Source organism: Hyla sarda, chromosome 13, assembly GCF_029499605.1.
Source record: "Hyla sarda isolate aHylSar1 chromosome 13, aHylSar1.hap1, whole genome shotgun sequence".
NCBI lineage: Eukaryota > Metazoa > Chordata > Amphibia > Anura > Hylidae > Hyla > Hyla sarda.
The window spans coordinates 46,115,713-46,134,269 of NC_079201.1; the positions used below are offsets into that span (position 1 = coordinate 46,115,713).

The 18,557-nt window shown below is 42.5% G+C and overlaps 1 protein-coding gene across 2 annotated transcripts in view; it reads left to right on the forward strand.

Moving 5' to 3' along the window:
• USH1G (USH1 protein network component sans) overlaps window positions 1-18,557 on the forward strand; it is a 101,150-nt gene that overhangs the window by 64,093 nt on the left and 18,500 nt on the right. The window contains exon 3 of one of the 2 annotated variants that reach the window (XM_056550054.1): window positions 14,585-15,424. In XM_056550054.1, coding sequence (XP_056406029.1) covers window positions 14,585-15,424 — 840 coding nt within the window. Of the gene's footprint in view, window positions 1-14,584; window positions 15,429-18,557 lie in introns of those variants that run through there. The other variant, XM_056550055.1, reaches the window with a different exon arrangement.

Sequence of the window (18,557 nt, forward strand, 5' to 3'; positions counted from 1 at the left end):
CCAGTATGTTAAAGTAGAATGTGTCACTAAAAAACTATCTCAGAATGAGAATAAAAGGTAAAAGCATCTCAGTGGTCAGAATTGCAAAAAAGGGCTGAGTCCTTCTGGTGAAAATGGGCTGAGTCCCTAAGGAGTTAAGCATATGCGGTATTACCGTGTGTGGAATAGTCTGAACTATAAAAATATAACGTTATTGGGGGGGAGATTTATCAAAACCTGTGCAAAGGAAAAGTTGCCCAGTTGCCCATAGCAACCAATCAGATCACTTCTTTCATTTTGCAGAGGCCTTTTCAAAAATGAAAGAAGCGAGCTGATTGGTTGCTATGGGCAACTGAGCAACTTTTCCTTTGCACAGGTTTTGATAAATCTCCCCCCATTGATCCCACAAGCCTACAAGGCATAAACTATAAATAAAACTAAAAAAGCTAGAATTTTGCAGAACAATGGTTCAAGTCATTGGACACATTTTTAAATATGTTACCTTGCTTTTGTGCACATACACTGCTCAAAAAAATAAAGGGAACACTTAAACAACACAATGTAACTCCAAGTTGATCATGATGCCTGATGAAGCTGCTTTCCTGCAGCGAAACGCGTTGCATCTTGGGAAATAAACTACCCTGATTTTACCTTGTCTCCTCCTCCTGTTTGTATCCTGCGCCATGTGGAGCCGGCGTCTACTCTGAAGCCACACCGATTTCCTGCCATTGCTATGCCAGAGGGCTGCGGATACCATACCATCTGATGCGCTTAGCATTGTTGTGTATGCTGATACACAACCACCTCTGGTGAGCGGCTTTCATACATATATTTTATGTTGAGAATCTCTCTTTTATTACACCAAGGAGCACACTATTTTCCTTTTTTTAGATTACTGGACATTACACTGACAGACACAGCAAACCTTCTTTCCACAGCTCTGAAGCCACACCGATTTCCTACCAGTGTAATGTCCAGAGCATGGAGGCGCTACCAGGAGACAGGCCAGTACATCAGGAGACGTGGAGGAGGCCAAAGGAGGGCAACAACCCAGCAACCTCTGTCTTTGTGCAAGGAGGAGCACTGCCAGAGCCCTGCAAAATGACCTCCAGCAGGCCACAAATGTGCATATGTCCACTCAAACAGTCAGAAACAGACTCCATGAGGGTGGTATAAGAGCCCAACGTCCACAGGTGGGAGTTGTACTTACAGCCCAACACCATGCAGGATTTTTGGCATTTGCCAGAGAACACCAAGATTGGCAAATTCGCCACTGGCGCCCTGTGCTCTTCACAGATGAAAGCAGTTTCAGACTGGAGACGCCGTGGAGAACATTCTGCTGCCTGCAACATCCTCCAGCATGACCGGTTTGGCGGTGGGTCAGTAATGGTGTGGGGTGGCATTTCTTTGGGGGGCCACACAGCCCTCCATGTGCGTGCCAGAGGTACCCTGACTGCCATTAAGTACCGAGATGAGACCCTCAGACCCCTTGTAAGACCATATGCTGGTGCGGTTGGCCCTGGGTTCCTCCTAATACAAGACAATACTAGACCTCATATGGTTGGAGTGTGTCAGCAGTTCCTGCAAGAGGAAGGCATTGATGCTATGGACTGGCCTGCACGTTCCCCAGACCTGAATCCGATTGAGCACATCTGGGACTGGGTCTCGCTCCATCCACCAACACCACAGACTTTCCAGGAGTTGGCGGATACTTTAGTCCAGGTCTGGGAGGACATCCCTCAGGAGACCATGTGCCACCTCATCAAGAGCATGCCCAGGCTTTGTAGGGAGGCCATACGGGCATGTGGAGGCCACACACTACTGGGCCTCATTTTGACTTGTTTTAAGGACATTACATCAAAGATGGTTTAGCCTGTAGTTTGGAAGGATAAGGGATAATTATTTTGCACTGCAGTACTCCTTTAATGCTCATATTGAGCTGTCAGCACCACCTTTCATGAGTTCAAATGCACCTCGAAAGAAAGTATTGTGGTTTTAGAAACTAGCGATAATTTTTGGCACTGTATAGAGAAATTATGGGTAAACTATACCTATGTGAGGGGAATGAACTGCAAGAGGTGATTTCTGCCCCCTAACAAAATTGTATTATGTAATACACTGTTCATTGTGTTCTACTCTAGCTGAATGTATGTCTGCAAAGTTATTGGTTTCCACTAGATGCCGCTATAGCATTATAATATAGAGAGAGAAAAAAAAAAGACAAGAGGTGCACCCCTAGTGAAGACCGTTTAGCAGGTATAGCTGAAGAGAAATAAAGATGGGTTCTTACCACTAGGTGTTGCGCTCAGGGCACAACACCTACAGTAGAGTCTGGAGAGAAGCGACTGGACCGGTGCCACAAGGAACTTCCCGGAGTGACGTCAGTCTATCTGGTGGAAGTAGTATATCGGGATATTTGGAAATGGGTTCCTCTGGAAAAATGCGCTGGTCCACAATTATTGTAAACAAATTTTATTTGATATAAATAAATAAAATTTGTTTACAATAATTGTGGACCAGCGCCTTTTTCCAGAGGAACCCATTTCCAAATATCCCGATATGCTATAGCATTATAGGCTGTACAAAAGAGACTATGGCCCAGATTTATCAGTCTTTCTGAGGACAACCATCTAATTTACCAATAACAACCAACCACAGTTTTATTTTACCAGAGTGATTTGAGAAATGAAAGCAAAGCTGTGATTGGTTGCAAAGGGCAAATCACTTAATACCAAAAAAGAAAGCAGTTATATACAACACAACCTACACTTCTGAAGAGTATAAACAATATGCAGGAACTTTATTCATGGAAAAACAATACCTATACAAATCCCAAATTAAAATAACATGGACACACTGCAAAAAACTAAAACCATTTAAAAAGTACACAATAATTCAGTCTGACCCAAAATGAGGGTCAAGACTCCTTTTGTAAGCAACCAGATGCCAGGGGGATTTCAGGGCACTACTAATGAATCCCAACAACCTTTAGGGGTCACCCCCAAGGGGCACACCCTAAACTAGAACCCCCCCCCCAAATAAAGAAAAATATATATACCTTTATTAGTATACAATTAAAAGTCTAGTGCATTGTCATGATAAGACCACTAGGTGTCAGTGTGTTACTTAAAATCACAGCCTCTGCTCAGGATAGTAAACCAGAATAATAAATGTGATACAGTCACAAAGAAGCCCATATATAATAAGGCATTCATAAAACTGTATAATGTTGCTCCCTATCGGCTCTTGCACTGTGTGATTCCTGGCAGTTATTATCACTGCTGTTTAAAAAGTTACGTAGCCACCCTCATCCAGGGAGCTCGAGAATAAACCTGCAGAGCCCAGACAGCTAAATCATACTTTACCATATATATAAGATTGTGTTATTTATAAACCATTGTTGTTTTTCCTTTCCCACAAGTTTAAGCTAGGAATACCCGACAAGGCCAGGTACTAGCTAGTGGCTAGTGTGTTATCAATAATCTTGCTAGTCCTGTATGGAAGTAACAATCCAAGGGAAATGTAAAAGTGTAATATTTTTCTATTATGTATATAGATTATCTGTGAAGCATATGTGTCAAATTATTCTTTCGGATCATTCTCTCCCACCAGTTTTAAAAACTTGTATGTGTAAAATTATAGTACCTGTCACTAAATAAACTTTTCTGAACCAACTCAGGCTATGTTCCCTAACTACTCGTAACAACCCTCCCACCCTAAGAAAAAAATTCAGAGCTTTTAAAAGTTCTGTATTTACCTTTATTTTTGATCACATAGTGAAATCTCTCAGCAGAAGAAAGTGGGCGTTTCCCAGCAGGCATGATATCACTGAAGCCTGCTGGGGGACCACTTCCCCCCTTACATCATTGTAGCGCTGTGATGAATAGAAGACCTCAAGCTCTATGTATCTTTCAGTGAGGCTCTTTCAGTTCTTTTAGTCTGTGCAGCTTAGTGTGTGCAACTGCATTCAGTGAGTCTCCTTACAGCTGTCAATCAAGCTCAGTGCAGAGAAACACTTCCTGACTTTAATTTCCTGCCATTACAAGCAGGAGACCAAAATCTGACATTGTGACCAAACAGAATGTGCTCTGGCCAAGAAGGGAGACCCCTGGTGGCCAGAAGTATACAGCAGAAAAACTAACATAAAACATTTTTTTTTAATGTTTAATGACAGTGCCCACTTAAGAGACCTAATGAAGGAAACACCTTGTCCACTATTGCAATGATAATAAAGAGGTTCCAAAGTACCACCCGATCACATGACCAAGTTGGAGTAATAAACACATAGGTGCAGCTGTGCTGGAATGAACCAAATGCCGCTGTACAACCAGTGATTGAATGTGCATGATAGGACAAAAAAGGAAAACACCTGGAATGCTTCTTTAGTAGCTTATCAGGAACAGCTCCATATTCCAAGTCTGTTTTTCAAGTTGCATTTTTGCTCTGACCTTGACTGCTCCTGGAATTTTCTTTTGTCTAGCCCTTCTGGACATAATGTTTAGTATGTTATATTTTACAGCTCGGTGTCTATGCCTGAAAATTCTTGGTGACTAGTGCTAGTGACCATAGTGCTGCAGAGGAAAAGTTGTAGGTGCTACAGGTGGGAACTGTGCTTGATGGTGTCTGGGACTTGTGTGGGTGAGCAGAGCTGCCCACTGGAGCAGAGAGCAACTGTGAGACTGTAAGAAACACATATGGGCCAAGTAGAGGCCATAATTTGTCAGGAGCAGGGAAGTCCTCCTTGGGGCCCAAGACATTAGAGTGACACCAATCACTGCCTGAATCACTGCCAATCACTGCCTCAAGCAGGACCCCGCAATCACTGGCCACAGAGATATTCGGCATCAGTCAATAATTAGCTGAGCGACACCGACAAATTGGGACACCAAAAAGTGGAGCACGGCGGACACTTGACCAGTGATACTGTGTGAGAGGGCATTTTTTTTAACCCTCTTTTTGCTGAATTACCCCTTTAACCCCTTAACGACGCAGGGCGTAAATGTACTTCCTGGTGCAGTGGTACGTAACGCACCAGCACATACATTTACATCCTGTACATGACCGCGAGCATCAGAGCGACGCTTGGGTCATGCGCAGCATGTGTGGTCACTAAAATGGATGATCGGATCGCCCGCAGCGCTGTCGCGGGGATCCGATCATACATAATGGCGGACGGAGGTCCCCTCACCTGCCGCCATCTGTCTTCTGGCGTCTTCTGCTCTGGTCTGAGATCAAGCAGACCAGAGAAGTAGATTGCCGATAATACTGATCAGTGCAATGCATAGCACTGAACAGTATTAGCAATCAAATGATTGCTATAAATAGTCCCCTATGGGGACTATTAAAGTGTAAAAATAAAAGTAGAAAAAAAAAAAAAAAAGTAATTAAAAAATCCCCTCCCCCAATAAAAATATCAATTGTCCCTTTTTTCTCCATTTTACCTCCAAAAAGTGTAAAAATTTTTTACTTATAAACATATTTGGTATTGCCGCTTGCTTAAATATCCGAACTATTAAAATATAATGTTCATGATCCTATACGGTGAACTTAAAAAAAAAAAGTTCAAAATTGCTGCTTTCTTATAACATTTTATTCCCCAAAAAATTGATAAAAAAATGTATTAAAAGTTTTACATATGCAAATATGGTATCAATAAAAAGTACAGATCATGGTGCAAAAATTGAGCCCTCATACAGCCGCTTATACGGAAAATTAAAAAAGTTATAGGTCAGCAAATTAGAGGGATTATAAATGTACTAATTTGGTTAAAAAGTTTGCGATTTTTTTAAAGCGGTATAATAATAGAAAAGTATGAAATCTTGGTATCATTTTAATTGTATTGACCCACAGAATAAAGAAAACATTTCTATTTTACCATAAAGTGTACAGCGTGAAAACTAAACTTTTCTTATCAATTTCCCCACAGTATTTTTTGGTTGTCATAAATTTTATGATAAAATGAGTGATGTCATTACAAAGGACAACTGGTCGTGCAAAATACAAGCCCTCATTTTAGTCTGTGAATGAAAATATAAAAGAGTTATGATTTTTAAAAGTCGAGGAAGAAAAAAACGAACACGTAGAAATAAAATTGTACCTGTACGCCCTCCGCATTTCCAATCTCTGACGCTCGGACCGTGATGACTGCTGAAATCATTCAGCAGGCATACCGTGCCAATGCCCTTGGGGGCCCTGAGACCCCCCCCCCCCCCAATGTCGGCGATCGCCGCAAATCGTCGGTGAATTCACACTGGCGATTTTGGGCTATTCTGGGTCATACGGGTCTATGGTGACCCAGAAAATAAGGGTGATTGGGGTTGTCCAAGACACCCACCATCCCCACGAAGGGATAGGAGTGAGGTGGCAGGGGTTCCACCCCTCCTATCCCTGTAATTGGTCGTCTAGAAGCGACAAACTATAGCAGATCGAGGGCGGGGGTTAACTTTCAGTGTCCCCGTTCTGCCCACCCACAATAGGCCACGCAGAACGGGGAAACCGAAGGGGACCGGCGCCAAAGATCCACTTACCGATCCGCGGCGGCGATCAGCGACGGGGATCGCGGCAGAAGAGGACGGCGATGCGGCTCCCTGGATCCTACGGAAGCCGGTGTGTTGTCTAGCAACATCTGGAGGGCTACAGTTTGAGACCACTATATAGTGGTCTCTAAACTGTAGCCCTCCAGATGTTGCAAAACTACAACTCAATTTAGCCAAACAACAAAACGGCAAAACAATACCGTATGTAGGTCCCGGGGGTACCGATATATAACCAAAAACAAAGAGACCCACAATACTAATATTATTTCAAAAAGTATAACAATCTTTATTAGACAATAAAAACAAACAATTTAAAAATAGTAAAAGGCAGAGGATGTCCTTACGCAGGAGACAACAAGTGCCAGTGGACCTGGTATGGGCGATGTAGGTATTCAGTCAAGAACATACATAATGTAAGACTGGCACGGCTGCACACTTATGATATCGTAACAATAGATATAATATCTAACATACATTGATGTAACATAGGGAGCAGCAATGCAATATAACAAACATAAATAGGGACCCAAGATGGGTGATACCTAAAAAGACTACCTGTCATATACCCAAAGGCCAGGAACACCAAGCACCAACACCCCAACGCACGTTTCGCGTATGGGCTTCGTCAGGGGGCGTGTCCTGATTCCCAAAAGAGGCAAGTATATAAGGGCTAACATGCCCAATCAACATCCGCAGATCATGGTGATGGACAGTCGTCAAGGCCAATAAGATCCAGCCGATCGATAAAGGTCAGACCGGGTAGGGTAAGTAAAAACCGCCCAATTACCTGTAGGCCGGAAAAAGGGGGCATCCCTCCTCATGAGCCGGAAGTCCGGCGCTAAAGACTGGCGGCACCTATATTTCCGGCATCCCGAGGAGACGCACGGAGCGTCATCCATATTAAGCGGGCAACACAAATATGGCGCCCGCCAGTGTGGGCATGGCTCCACAAAAATGGCCGTGCAATTAGTCGCGCGCATGCGCCCAGAAGGGAGCACGCGCACAACGTAGGGGAGCCCATGCCATCGTGCACGCGTCGGATATCGGCGCACGCGCGATAGGGATGGGCTCCACAAAGATGGCGCCGGAGCGGTGAGCGGAGACAATAATGCCATGAATGGCGACACTGGGAGGAGACGCTCGGAAGACCAGATAGCTATAAAGAATAGCAGCATACGTCATAATGTAAAGGGGAAGGTTAGAAAGGTATAACATATAAATAAATAAAAACAAATGAATAAGAAATAGGGGAGATGAAGAAGAACCACCGCACGTGAAAAAAGTGTGTGAAAATAGGAAAATAAGCAAAATACGATAAAGACACCTACCACCTAAGAATGAAAAAAATTAACACCTATAATGAACATAAAGATAAAAGGAAATAAATTAATAAACAAAAACAAGGTTAGTCATATAAAAATGGGTGTGAATATTAACAATTCATTAAAAATGGATAATATCAATAACCTTGTTTTTGTTTATTTATTTATTTCCTTTTATCTTTATGTTCATTATAGGTATTCATTTTTTTCATTCTTAGGTGGTAGGTGTCTTTATCGTATTTTGCTTATTTTCCTATTTTCACACACTTTTTTCACGTGCGGTGGTTCTTCTTCATCTCCCCTATTTCTAATTCATTTGTTTTTATTTATTTATATGTTATACCTTTCTAACCTTCCCCTTTACATTATGACGTATGCTGCTATTCTTTATAGCTATCTGGTCTTCCGAGCGTCTCCTCCCAGTGTCGCCATTCATGGCATTATTGTCTCCGCTCACCGCTCCGGCGCCATCTTTGTGGAGCCCATCCCTATCGCGCGTGCGCCGATATCCAACGCGTGCGCGATGGCATGGGCTCCCCTACGTTGAGCGCGTGCGCCCTTCTGGGCGCATGCGCACGACTAATTGCACGACCATTTTTGTGGAGCCATGCCCTATTTGTGTTGCCCGCTTAATATGGATGACGCGCCGTGCGTCACCTCGGGATGCCGGAAATATAGGTGCCGTCATTCTTTAGCGCCGGACTTCCGGCTCATGAGGAGGGATGCCCCCTTTTTCCGGCCTACAGATAATTGGGCGGTTTTTACTTACCCTACCCGGTCTGACCTTTATCGATCGGCTGGATCTTATTGGCCTTGACGACTGTCCATCACCATGATCTGCGGATGTTGATTGGGCATGTTAGCCCTTATATACTTGCCTCTTTTGGGAATCAGGACACGCCCCCTGACGAAGCCCATACGCGAAACGTGCGTTGGGGTGTTGGTGCTTGGTGTTCCTGGCCTTTGGGTATATGACAGGTAGTCTTTTTAGGTATCACCCATCTTGGGTCCCTATTTATGTTTGTTATATTGCATTGCTGCTCCCTATGTTACATCAATGTATGTTAGATATTATATCTATTGTTACGATATCATAAGTGTGCAGCCGTGCCAGTCTTACATTATGTATGTTCTTGACTGAATACCTACATCGCCCATACCAGGTCCACTGGCACTTGTTGTCTCCTGCGTAAGGTCATCCTCTGCCTTTTACTATTTTTAAATTGTTTGCTTTTTATTGTCTAATAAAGATTGTTATACTTTTTGAAATAATATTAGTATTGTGGGTCTCTTTGTTTTTGGTTATAAAACTACAACTCCCAGCATGCCCAGACAGCTATTTGCTGTGTGGGCATGCTGGGATTTGTAGCTTTGCAACAGCTGGAGGGCTACAGTTTGGAGATCACTGTGCAGTGGTCTCTAAACTATGGCCCTCTAGATCTTGCAAAACTACAACTCCCAGCATGCCCACACAGCAGTTTACTGTCTGGACATGCTGGGATTTGTAGTTTTGCAGCATCTGGAGGGCCACAGTTTGGAGATCACTGTGCAGTGGTCTCTAAACTGTAGCCCTCCAGATGTTGCAAAACTGCAAATCCCAGCATGCCCAAACAGCTGTCTAAGCATGCTGGGAGTTGTAGTTGCGTACCTCCAGCTGTTGCATAACTACATCTCCCAGCATGCCCTTCGGCGATCAGTACATGCTGGGAGTTGTAGTTTTGCAACAGCTGGAGGCACACTGGTTGGAAAATATTGAGTTAGGTAAGGCTGGGTTCACATCACGTTTTTGTCATACTGTTTTCAATCTGTTTTTCTAAAGAAAACCGTATGGCAAAAAAACGGATGGAACAGTATGGGAAAAAGTAAACTGTATGCGTTTTTAAACTGTATACTGTTTTGAAAAGTGCATACAGTTCCGTCCGTTTTTATTTTTTAAAAATTATACGTTTTTGATAATTTTGTACATTTTTAATTGGAGGGGTGTTGGGTGGGGACTTTAGGATGCAAATGCGCATGTGCAAAGTAAAAACTGTATACGGTTTCCCATATGGAACTGTATACATGTGCGTTTCCCATTGACGTCGATGTTAAAAAAAAACGTATGCGGTTGCAGTACGGTTTTTAAAGCGGAGACAAAAACGTGGTCAACCACGGTTTTGACTCCGGTTTAAAAACCGTACTGCAACCACATATATTTTTTTTTAACATGGACGTCAATGGGAAACGCACATGTATACAGTTCCATATGGGAAACCGTATACGGTTTTTACTTTGCACATGCGCATTTGCATCCTAAAGTCCCCACCCAACACTCCTCCGATTAAAGATGGGCAATATTATCAAAAACTTATGTTTTTTTTTTTTTTTATAAAAACGGACGGAACTGTATATGCACTTTTAAAAACAGTATACAGTTTAAAAATGCATACGGTTTACTTTTTCCCATACTGTTCCATCCATTTTTTTGCCATACGGATTGAAAATGGTATGGCAAAAAAGGGATGTGAACCCAGCCTAACAGAACCTAACTGAAGGTTTTCCAACCAGTGTGCCTCCAGCTGTTGCAAAAGTACAACTCCCAGCAAGCACGGTCGGTCAGTGCATGCTGGGAGTTGTAGTTTTGAAACAGCTGGAGGTTTGCCCCCCTATGGGAATGTACAGGGTACATTCACACGGGCGGGTTTACAGAGGGTTTCCTGCTTCAAGTTTGAGCTGCGGCAAATTTCCCACCCCAGCGCACACTCCTAGCGGAAAACTCACCGTAAACAGCTGCCAGTGCGAATGTACCCTGAAAACACTACACTACACTAACACATAATAAAGGGTAAAACACTCCATATACACCCCCTTACACTGTCCCCCCCCCCCCCCCCCAGTAAAAATGAAAATGTATCGTACGGCAGGGTTTCCAAAATGGAGCCTCCAGCTGTTGCAAAACAACAACTCCCAGCATTTCCAGACAGCCACTGACTGTGCAGGCATGCTGGGAGTTTAGCAACAGCTGGAGGCACCCTGTTTGGAAATCACTGGCATAGAATACCCCTATGTCCACCCCTATGCAATCCCTAATTTAGTCCTCAAATACGCATGGCGCTCTCTCACTTCGGAGCCCTGTCGTATTTCAAGGAAACAGTTTAGGGCCACATATGGGGTATTTCCGTACTCGGGAGAAATTGCACTACAAATTATGGGGGGCTTTTTCTCCTTTTACCCTTATGAAAAGAAAAAGTTGGGGTTTACACCAGCCTGTTAGTGTAAAAAAATTCAAAATGTTACATTAACATGCTGGTGTTGCCCCATACTTTTTATTTTCACAAGAGGTAAAAGGGAAAAAAAGACTCCCAAAATTTGTAACGCAATTTCTGCTGAGTACGGAAATACCCCATATGTGGGCGTGAAATGCTCTGCGGGCGCACAACAAGGCTCAGGAGTGAGAGCGCACTATGTACAGTTGAGGCCTAAATTGGTAATTTGCACAGGGGTGGCTGATTTTACAGTGGTTCTGACATAAAGGCAAAAAAATAAATACCCACATGTGACCCCATTTTGGAAACTACACCCCTCACAGAACTTAACAAGGGGTATAGTGGGCCTTAACACCCCACAGGTGTTTGACGAATTTCCATTAAAGTTGGATGGGGAAATGAAGAAAAACATTTTTTTTTCATTAAAATGCTGGTGTTATCTTAAATTTTTCGTTTTCACAAAGGAAAATTGGAAAAAAGCCCCCCAAAATTTGTAACCCCATTTCTTCTGAGTAATAACATACCCCATATGTGGATGTAAAGTGCTCTGCGGGTGCACTTCAATGCTCAGAAGAGAAGGAGCTCCATTGTGCTTTTGGAGAGAAAATTTGTCCAGAATTGAAGGCCACGTGTGATTACAAAGTGAACCATAGTGCCAGAACAATGGACCCCCCCCCCCCACACACACACACATACATGTGACCCCATTTTGGAAACTAAATCCCTCACGGAATGTCATAAGGGGTACAGTGAGCATTTACGCCCCACATGTCTGACAGACTTTTGGAACAGTGGCCTATGAAAATGAAAAATGTAATTTTTCATTTGCACAGCCCACTGTTCCAGAGATCTGTCAAACACCAGTGGGGTGTAAATGCTCACTGCACCCCTTATTAAATTCTGTGAGGTGTGTAGTTTCCAAAATGGGGTCACATGTGTGTGTGTGTGTGTGGGGGGGGGGGGGGGGGGTCCACTGTTCTGGCACTATGGGGGCTTTGTAAATGCACATGGCCCCTGACTTCCATTCCAAACAAATTCTGTCTCCAAAAGCCCAATGACACTCCTCCTCTTCTGAGCATTGTTGTGCGGCAGCAGAGCACTTGACGTCCTAACATGGGGTATTTCCATACTCAAAAGAGATGGGGTTACAAATTTTGGGGGGCATTTTCTCCCATTACCCTTTGTAAAAATTGTAAATTTGGGGAAAAATGCACTTTAGTGAATTTTTTTTTTCATTTACACATCCGAATTTAATGAAAAGTCATCAAACACCTGTGACGTGTTAAGGCTCACTGGACCCTTTGTTACGTGCCTTGAGGGGTGTAGTTTCCAAAATAGTATGCCATGTGGGTGGGTTTTTGCTGTTCTGGCAGCATAGTGGCTTCCTAAATGTGGCATGCCCCTCAAAAACCATTTCAGAAAAACTCACTCTCCAAAATCCCATTGTTGCTCCTTCCCTTCTGAGCCCTCTACTGCTCTCGCCAAGCACTTCACATACACATATGAGTTATTTCCTTACTCGAGAGAAATTGGGTTACAAATTTTGGGGGGCTTTTTCTCCTATTATCCCTTGTAAAAATGCAAAAAAAAACTAGGTCTACAAGTGTAAAAAATGAAGATTTTGAATTTTCTCTTTCACTTTGCTGCTATTCCTGTGAAACATCTAAAGGGTTAACAAACTTTCTGAATGTCATTTTGAATACTTTGAGGGGTGCACTTTTTATAATGGTGTCATTTATGGGGTATTTCTAATATGAAGGCCCTTCAAATCCACTTCAAAACTGAACTGGTCCCTGAAAAATTCAAATTTTGAAAATTTTGTGAAAAATTTGAAAATTGCTGCTGAACTTTGAAGCCCTCTGATATCTTCCAAAAGTAATAACATGTCAACTTTATGATGCAAACATAAAGAAGACATATTGTATATGTGAATCAATGTATAACTTATTTGGAATATCCATTTTCCTTACAAGCAGAGAGCTTCAAAGTTAGAAAAATGCAAAATGTTAAATTTTTTCATAAAATTTTGGAATTTTTCACCAAGAAATGATGCAAGTATTGACAAAAATGTACCACTAACATAAAGTAGAATATGTCACAAAAAAACAGTATCTGAATCAGAATGAAAAGTAAAAGCATCCCAGAGTTATTAATGTTTAAAGTGACAGTGGTCAGAATTGCAAAAAATGCTCCCGTCCTTAGGGTTATAATGGGCTCCGTCCCCAAGGGGTTAAAGGGGTACTCCGCCCATAGACATCTTATCCCCTATCCAAAGGATAGGGGATAAGATATCTGATCGCGGGGGTCACGTCGCTGGGGACCCCCGAGATCTTGGCTGCAGCACCCCACTGTCATTACTGCACAGAGCAAACTCTCTCTGTGCGTAATGACGGGCAATACAGGGGCCGGAGCATCGTGACATCACGGCTCCGCCCCTCGTAACGTCACGACCTGCCCCCTTAATGCAAGTCTATGTGCTTATTTCTAATGAGTCCTATGTGTCATATGTATTTAAATAGGAGGTGGCCACTCATACCAGACTTGGAGCTTCTTTACTTATAACTCTTTTTTGTGCAGTATATCTATTATTCTTACTAAAAATATATATCAGACAGTGTAAGGAACAATCCACCACTTTTAAGTAAGAATAATATATGAATGGCACAACACAAACCTGTATAATATATTCTTGAATTGTTATTTCATAGGTGTTTACTAAGAGAGGCTATGACAGGCCACAGGTGTTCTTTAAAAGGAATCTGACAGCTGATTCACCCACACTAAGGCTACTTTTACTGGTCCCAATTTACTATAATGGGGTCCTTTGGGCACCATTATTTTGTAGTGGGAGTATCGCAAGCAGTTTCTCCCACTGGAAACCCCCGCGATCTCTCTTGCAGCACTTCCTGTCATCTGGTGCACAGAGCTTCTCTTCACTCCTTGCCTGATGACTGGCGATGGAGGGGCCAGAGGATCGTGATGTCACAGCCCCACCCCCTCACGACGCCCGCCCTCTCCCATAGACTTGCATTGAATGGGCGGGGCGTGATGTCACAAACTTCTGGCCCCTGCATCGCCAGTCATCAAGCATGGAGCAAAGCTACCTCCGTGCAGCAGATGACGGGGTGCTGCAGGAGAGATTGTGGGGGTTCCAAGCGGCAGGACCCCGGCGATCAGACATTTTATGATGTGATGATGTGATAAACTGGGTTATAGTGTGGGTGAATAGTTGTTTAATGAGGGGTCACTCAGTCATTTTGTGGCTTGTGTGCAAAGTTGTGACTATTTATTCTTTTATTCCTCTTGCACTCTAGCACACATTGGAGGCGGGGAGCCAAGCTTCTCTGCCTCATCAATATTCAATATGAATAATATCAAGAAAGGGTGGGTCTTAATAATTTTTCTGGTGGGATCAAGGTGAAAGACAAAAATCATAGTCATTTGATCAGAAGTCACTTAATCTTTATGTTAAATTGTTTTCTTTCTTTTCTACTTTCCTCAGCTCAGTAAGCCAACGCTTCCCGAGTGCCACACTGCTTGCTACCATGCCATATTCACATGCTGCAGGCGCCACAAAGGGCAAAACTAAGATGCAAAAGAAGCTGGAAAGAAGGAAGCAGAATGATGGGACTTTTAAGATATATGAAGATGGTAGAAAAAGTGTGCGCTCGCTCTCTGGACTTCAACTAGGTAGTGACGTAATGTTTGTGAAGCAGGGAACTTATGCAAGCCCCAGGGACAGAGGTCGCCAACACCTTCGTGATATGTTTTCACATGAAGAAGATTCAATGTCTAGAGCTGTAAGTGACCCTGGACTTCATTTAGAGTCAGCCCACTCTGAGGTTAGCACAGATTCTGGGCATGACTCTTTGTTTACTAGACCAGGCCTTGGTACCATGGTATTCAGGAGGAACTATCTTAGCAGTGGGTTGTTTGGCGTTGGAAGACAAGAAGAAAATGCACTCAATATAGGAGGTGGGGAGGTTAAGCTACGCAGCCGACTAAAACGCTCTTCAAGTCTAGATGATAGCATTGGCAGTGCTAGCAGTTTGGAGGCAAGAAATGAGCAGGAGCTACCATGGGAAGATGGAGAATTAGGATTAGATGATGATGAGGAGCCTGACACCACTCCACTGGAGACTTTTTTAGCCTCCCTACAGATGTCCGAACTGGTCTCCCTGCTTCAGGATGAGAAGATTGACCTGGCAGCTCTCACACTCTGCTCAGACCATGACTTGAAAAGTATACGAATCCCACTTGGACAACGCAAGAAAATCCTAGATGGCATTCAGAGGAGAAAACAGGCACTGGAGAGACCCATGTCCATGGAAGACACTGAGCTGTAAGTGACTGTTATTACATATTACACATTATCATGGTTGTATAGGGGGTTCCATATAGATCCACTCTGCAAGGTTTGCTTAATATTACATTCTTGGTACACAGTCAATGTGTTGGCTGAAAATATCTGATGTATAGGCTGATGCACTCACAGATTGTAGTGACTGAGCATACTTAAAAACTAACTTAGTTACATAGTTTGTAAGGCTGAAAAAAAATGTATGTCTATCCAGTTCAGCCTATTACTTCATAGTGTTCAGCCTATTACCATGTAATGTTAATCCAGGGAAAGTAAAAAAAATAAATAAATAAATAATCATTAGGTGGAAGTAAATTTTCCTAATTTAAGGGGTAAAAATTATTTCCTGACTATGAGAAATCTGGCAATAGGAGTATATTTTTGAACCATCATCCCACCTCCAGAATCTAGTGACTATAATATTATTACTCTTTAGAAATGCATCCAGGCCCCTTTTGAACTTTTTTGAGTTCCATAGTTTCACCCTTCTGTGCTGGTGTGCAATTTTTTTTTTCTCTAGGCATAGAGGATGCCCCCTTTTAATAGATACAGTCCTTGGAATAAATAAATCATGGGAGAGATCTCTTTACTGCCCACTGATATAGTTATACATATTTATCAGGTTGCCCCTAAGCCGTCTTTTTTTCTAAACTAAATAACTCTAATTCTGATAATCTTTCTGGGTACTGTAGTCCTCCCATTCCCTGTATTACTCTGGTTGTCCGTCTTTGAACCCTCTCCAGCTCCACGATATCTTTCGTGTACACTGGGGCCCAGTACTGTTCACGGTATTCCATGTGTGGTCTGATTAGTGATTTGTTCAGCGGTAGAATTATTTCCTTGTTGTGGCCATCTATGCCCCTTTTGCTGCATCCCATGATTTGCCTTGGCAGCAGCTGCCTGACACTGGTCACTACAGGTAAATTTACTGTCAACTAAAACTCCTAAGTCCTTTTCCATGTAAGTTGTCCACAGTATTTTCCCATTTAATACATATTCCCAGGCTGGATTTTTCTCCCCATGTGCATAACCTTACATTTATCAGTGTTAGACCTCATCTGCCACTTCCCAGCCCAAACCTCCAACCTTTTCAGATCCATTTGTAACAATGCACTGTCCTCTATTGTGTTAACCAGTGCATAGATTGAAACTTTACTATATAATCCCTCTACAAGGTCATTATTAAATATATTAAAAAGAGTAGGGCCAGCACTGACATCTGTGGTACCCAACTAGTAACAGTCACTCAATCTGAGTTTGTACCATTAAGGGTAGGGTCACATTTAACGGATCCGCAACGTGTTTTACGATGTGGATGCACCAATGACCCTACCCTATAGTGTACCTCCAGCTGTTTTCCCCCTCGTCCTGCTCGCAGCAGCAATCCACCGCTACAGGGAGCCACATGGACGTGCGAGTAAAACACACTGCAGATCGTTACGCATGACCCTACTCTGCAGGTGTTATACGTTAGGCAGCTATTCACTGAGCTGTAGTATGAGACACCGGGCCTGGGTGCTTCCTGGGCCCAATATGTCATGCTGCAGCTCAGGAAGTTGATCACATCAGGGGACACGACCGAAGGAACCGAAAAAGCACTCTGGAGGTAAGCAAAGGGGGGGGGGGGGGGGTTGCAATCCACAGTTAAGGTAGCCAGAAGACTTGCCTCTCCTTCTGTGCCATCCGTGGCTCTTTATTTGTTAGAGCCTGGTTGCACTAGGCTCTAGTAATGGAGGACCGATTACACAGATCTATGTGAAAAATCCCCTCCCAATAAAAAAGTAAAATGTCCGTTTTTCAAATTTTACCCCCAAAAAAAGCATTAAAAAAAATATTTAATACACATATTTGGTATCGCTGCGTGCGTAAAAGTCTGAACTATTAAAATATATTGTTAATCATCCCATACGGGTAACGGCGTAAACGTAAAAAAAAATTTAAAAGTCCCAAATTGCTGCTTTTTTGTCACATTTTATTCCAAAAACAATTAATAAAAAATTAATAAAAAGTAAAACTTAAGCAAAAGTTGTACTGATGAAAACTACAGATCATGACGCAAAATAGGAGCCCTCATATTGCCCCGTATACGGAAAAATTAGAAAGTTATAGATGGTCAAAATAGGGCAATTTCAAACATACTAATTTTGTTAAAATGGTTTGAGATTTCAATTTTTTTTTATTTTTTTTTTAAATTTTCCCAAATAATATTTTTTTGATTGCGCCGTACATTTTATGATAAAATAAGTGATGTAAATACAAAGTACAATTGGTGACGCAAAAAACAAGCCCTCATATGGGTCTGTGGATGGAAATATAAGAGAGTTATGATTTTTAGAAGGCGAGGAGGAAAAAATGAAAATGCAAAAATAAAAATGGTCTAGTCCTTAAGGCCAAAATGGGCCTGGTCCTTAAGGGGTTAAGTGAGTGCAGCCACAAGCCGTTTTTTCAAGGAGTGTTTCTGCCAGAACTCTCTAATAAGAATCCTTCCTGCAGCCTGCAGCTCCTTGTTCCACTTATCTAAGGTGTTTTACGGTGTTGTGCCTGCCACACAATACCTAAAGGTGAGCACCCTGCACTACAGATCAACTGCTTGTGTGTTCACCTCTATTTATACATACAAAAACTCTCTACTGCATTATATAGCGCCTTCTGCTGTTTTCTTGTTTCTCTTTACATATCATATACACACTTAATCATATTGAAAAATCACTTGCATTTTTGTAACCAAGAAGCACCAGTTAGTTAGTGACTTTCACATCCACATGTATGGCATGAATCATATTAGTAGGTTAATTGTTCCATTCCCATGATTATAGTTAGTAGAGGGATAGTCTTTCAATAGTTAATAAGGCTCTATCTGAGTGTTGCTTTGGAAGAGAGGCAGCTGATAGAGAGAGAGTGGAAAAACAGGAGATATCTGCTGTGTGGAGTGAATCTGTGAAGTTGGAGTGACTTGTGTGAGTACTTACATTTTCACAGGGATCACTGACAGAATTTTAAACAGCCTTTTCACTTTTTTTCTCTACTCTGCCTCTAGAGGGAGGGGTAGATTGGTGCTCAAATCTTAGTTTGGGACCCAGTTCTTAGCGTGCTCTGTATGAGTGTTGCTTTGGGG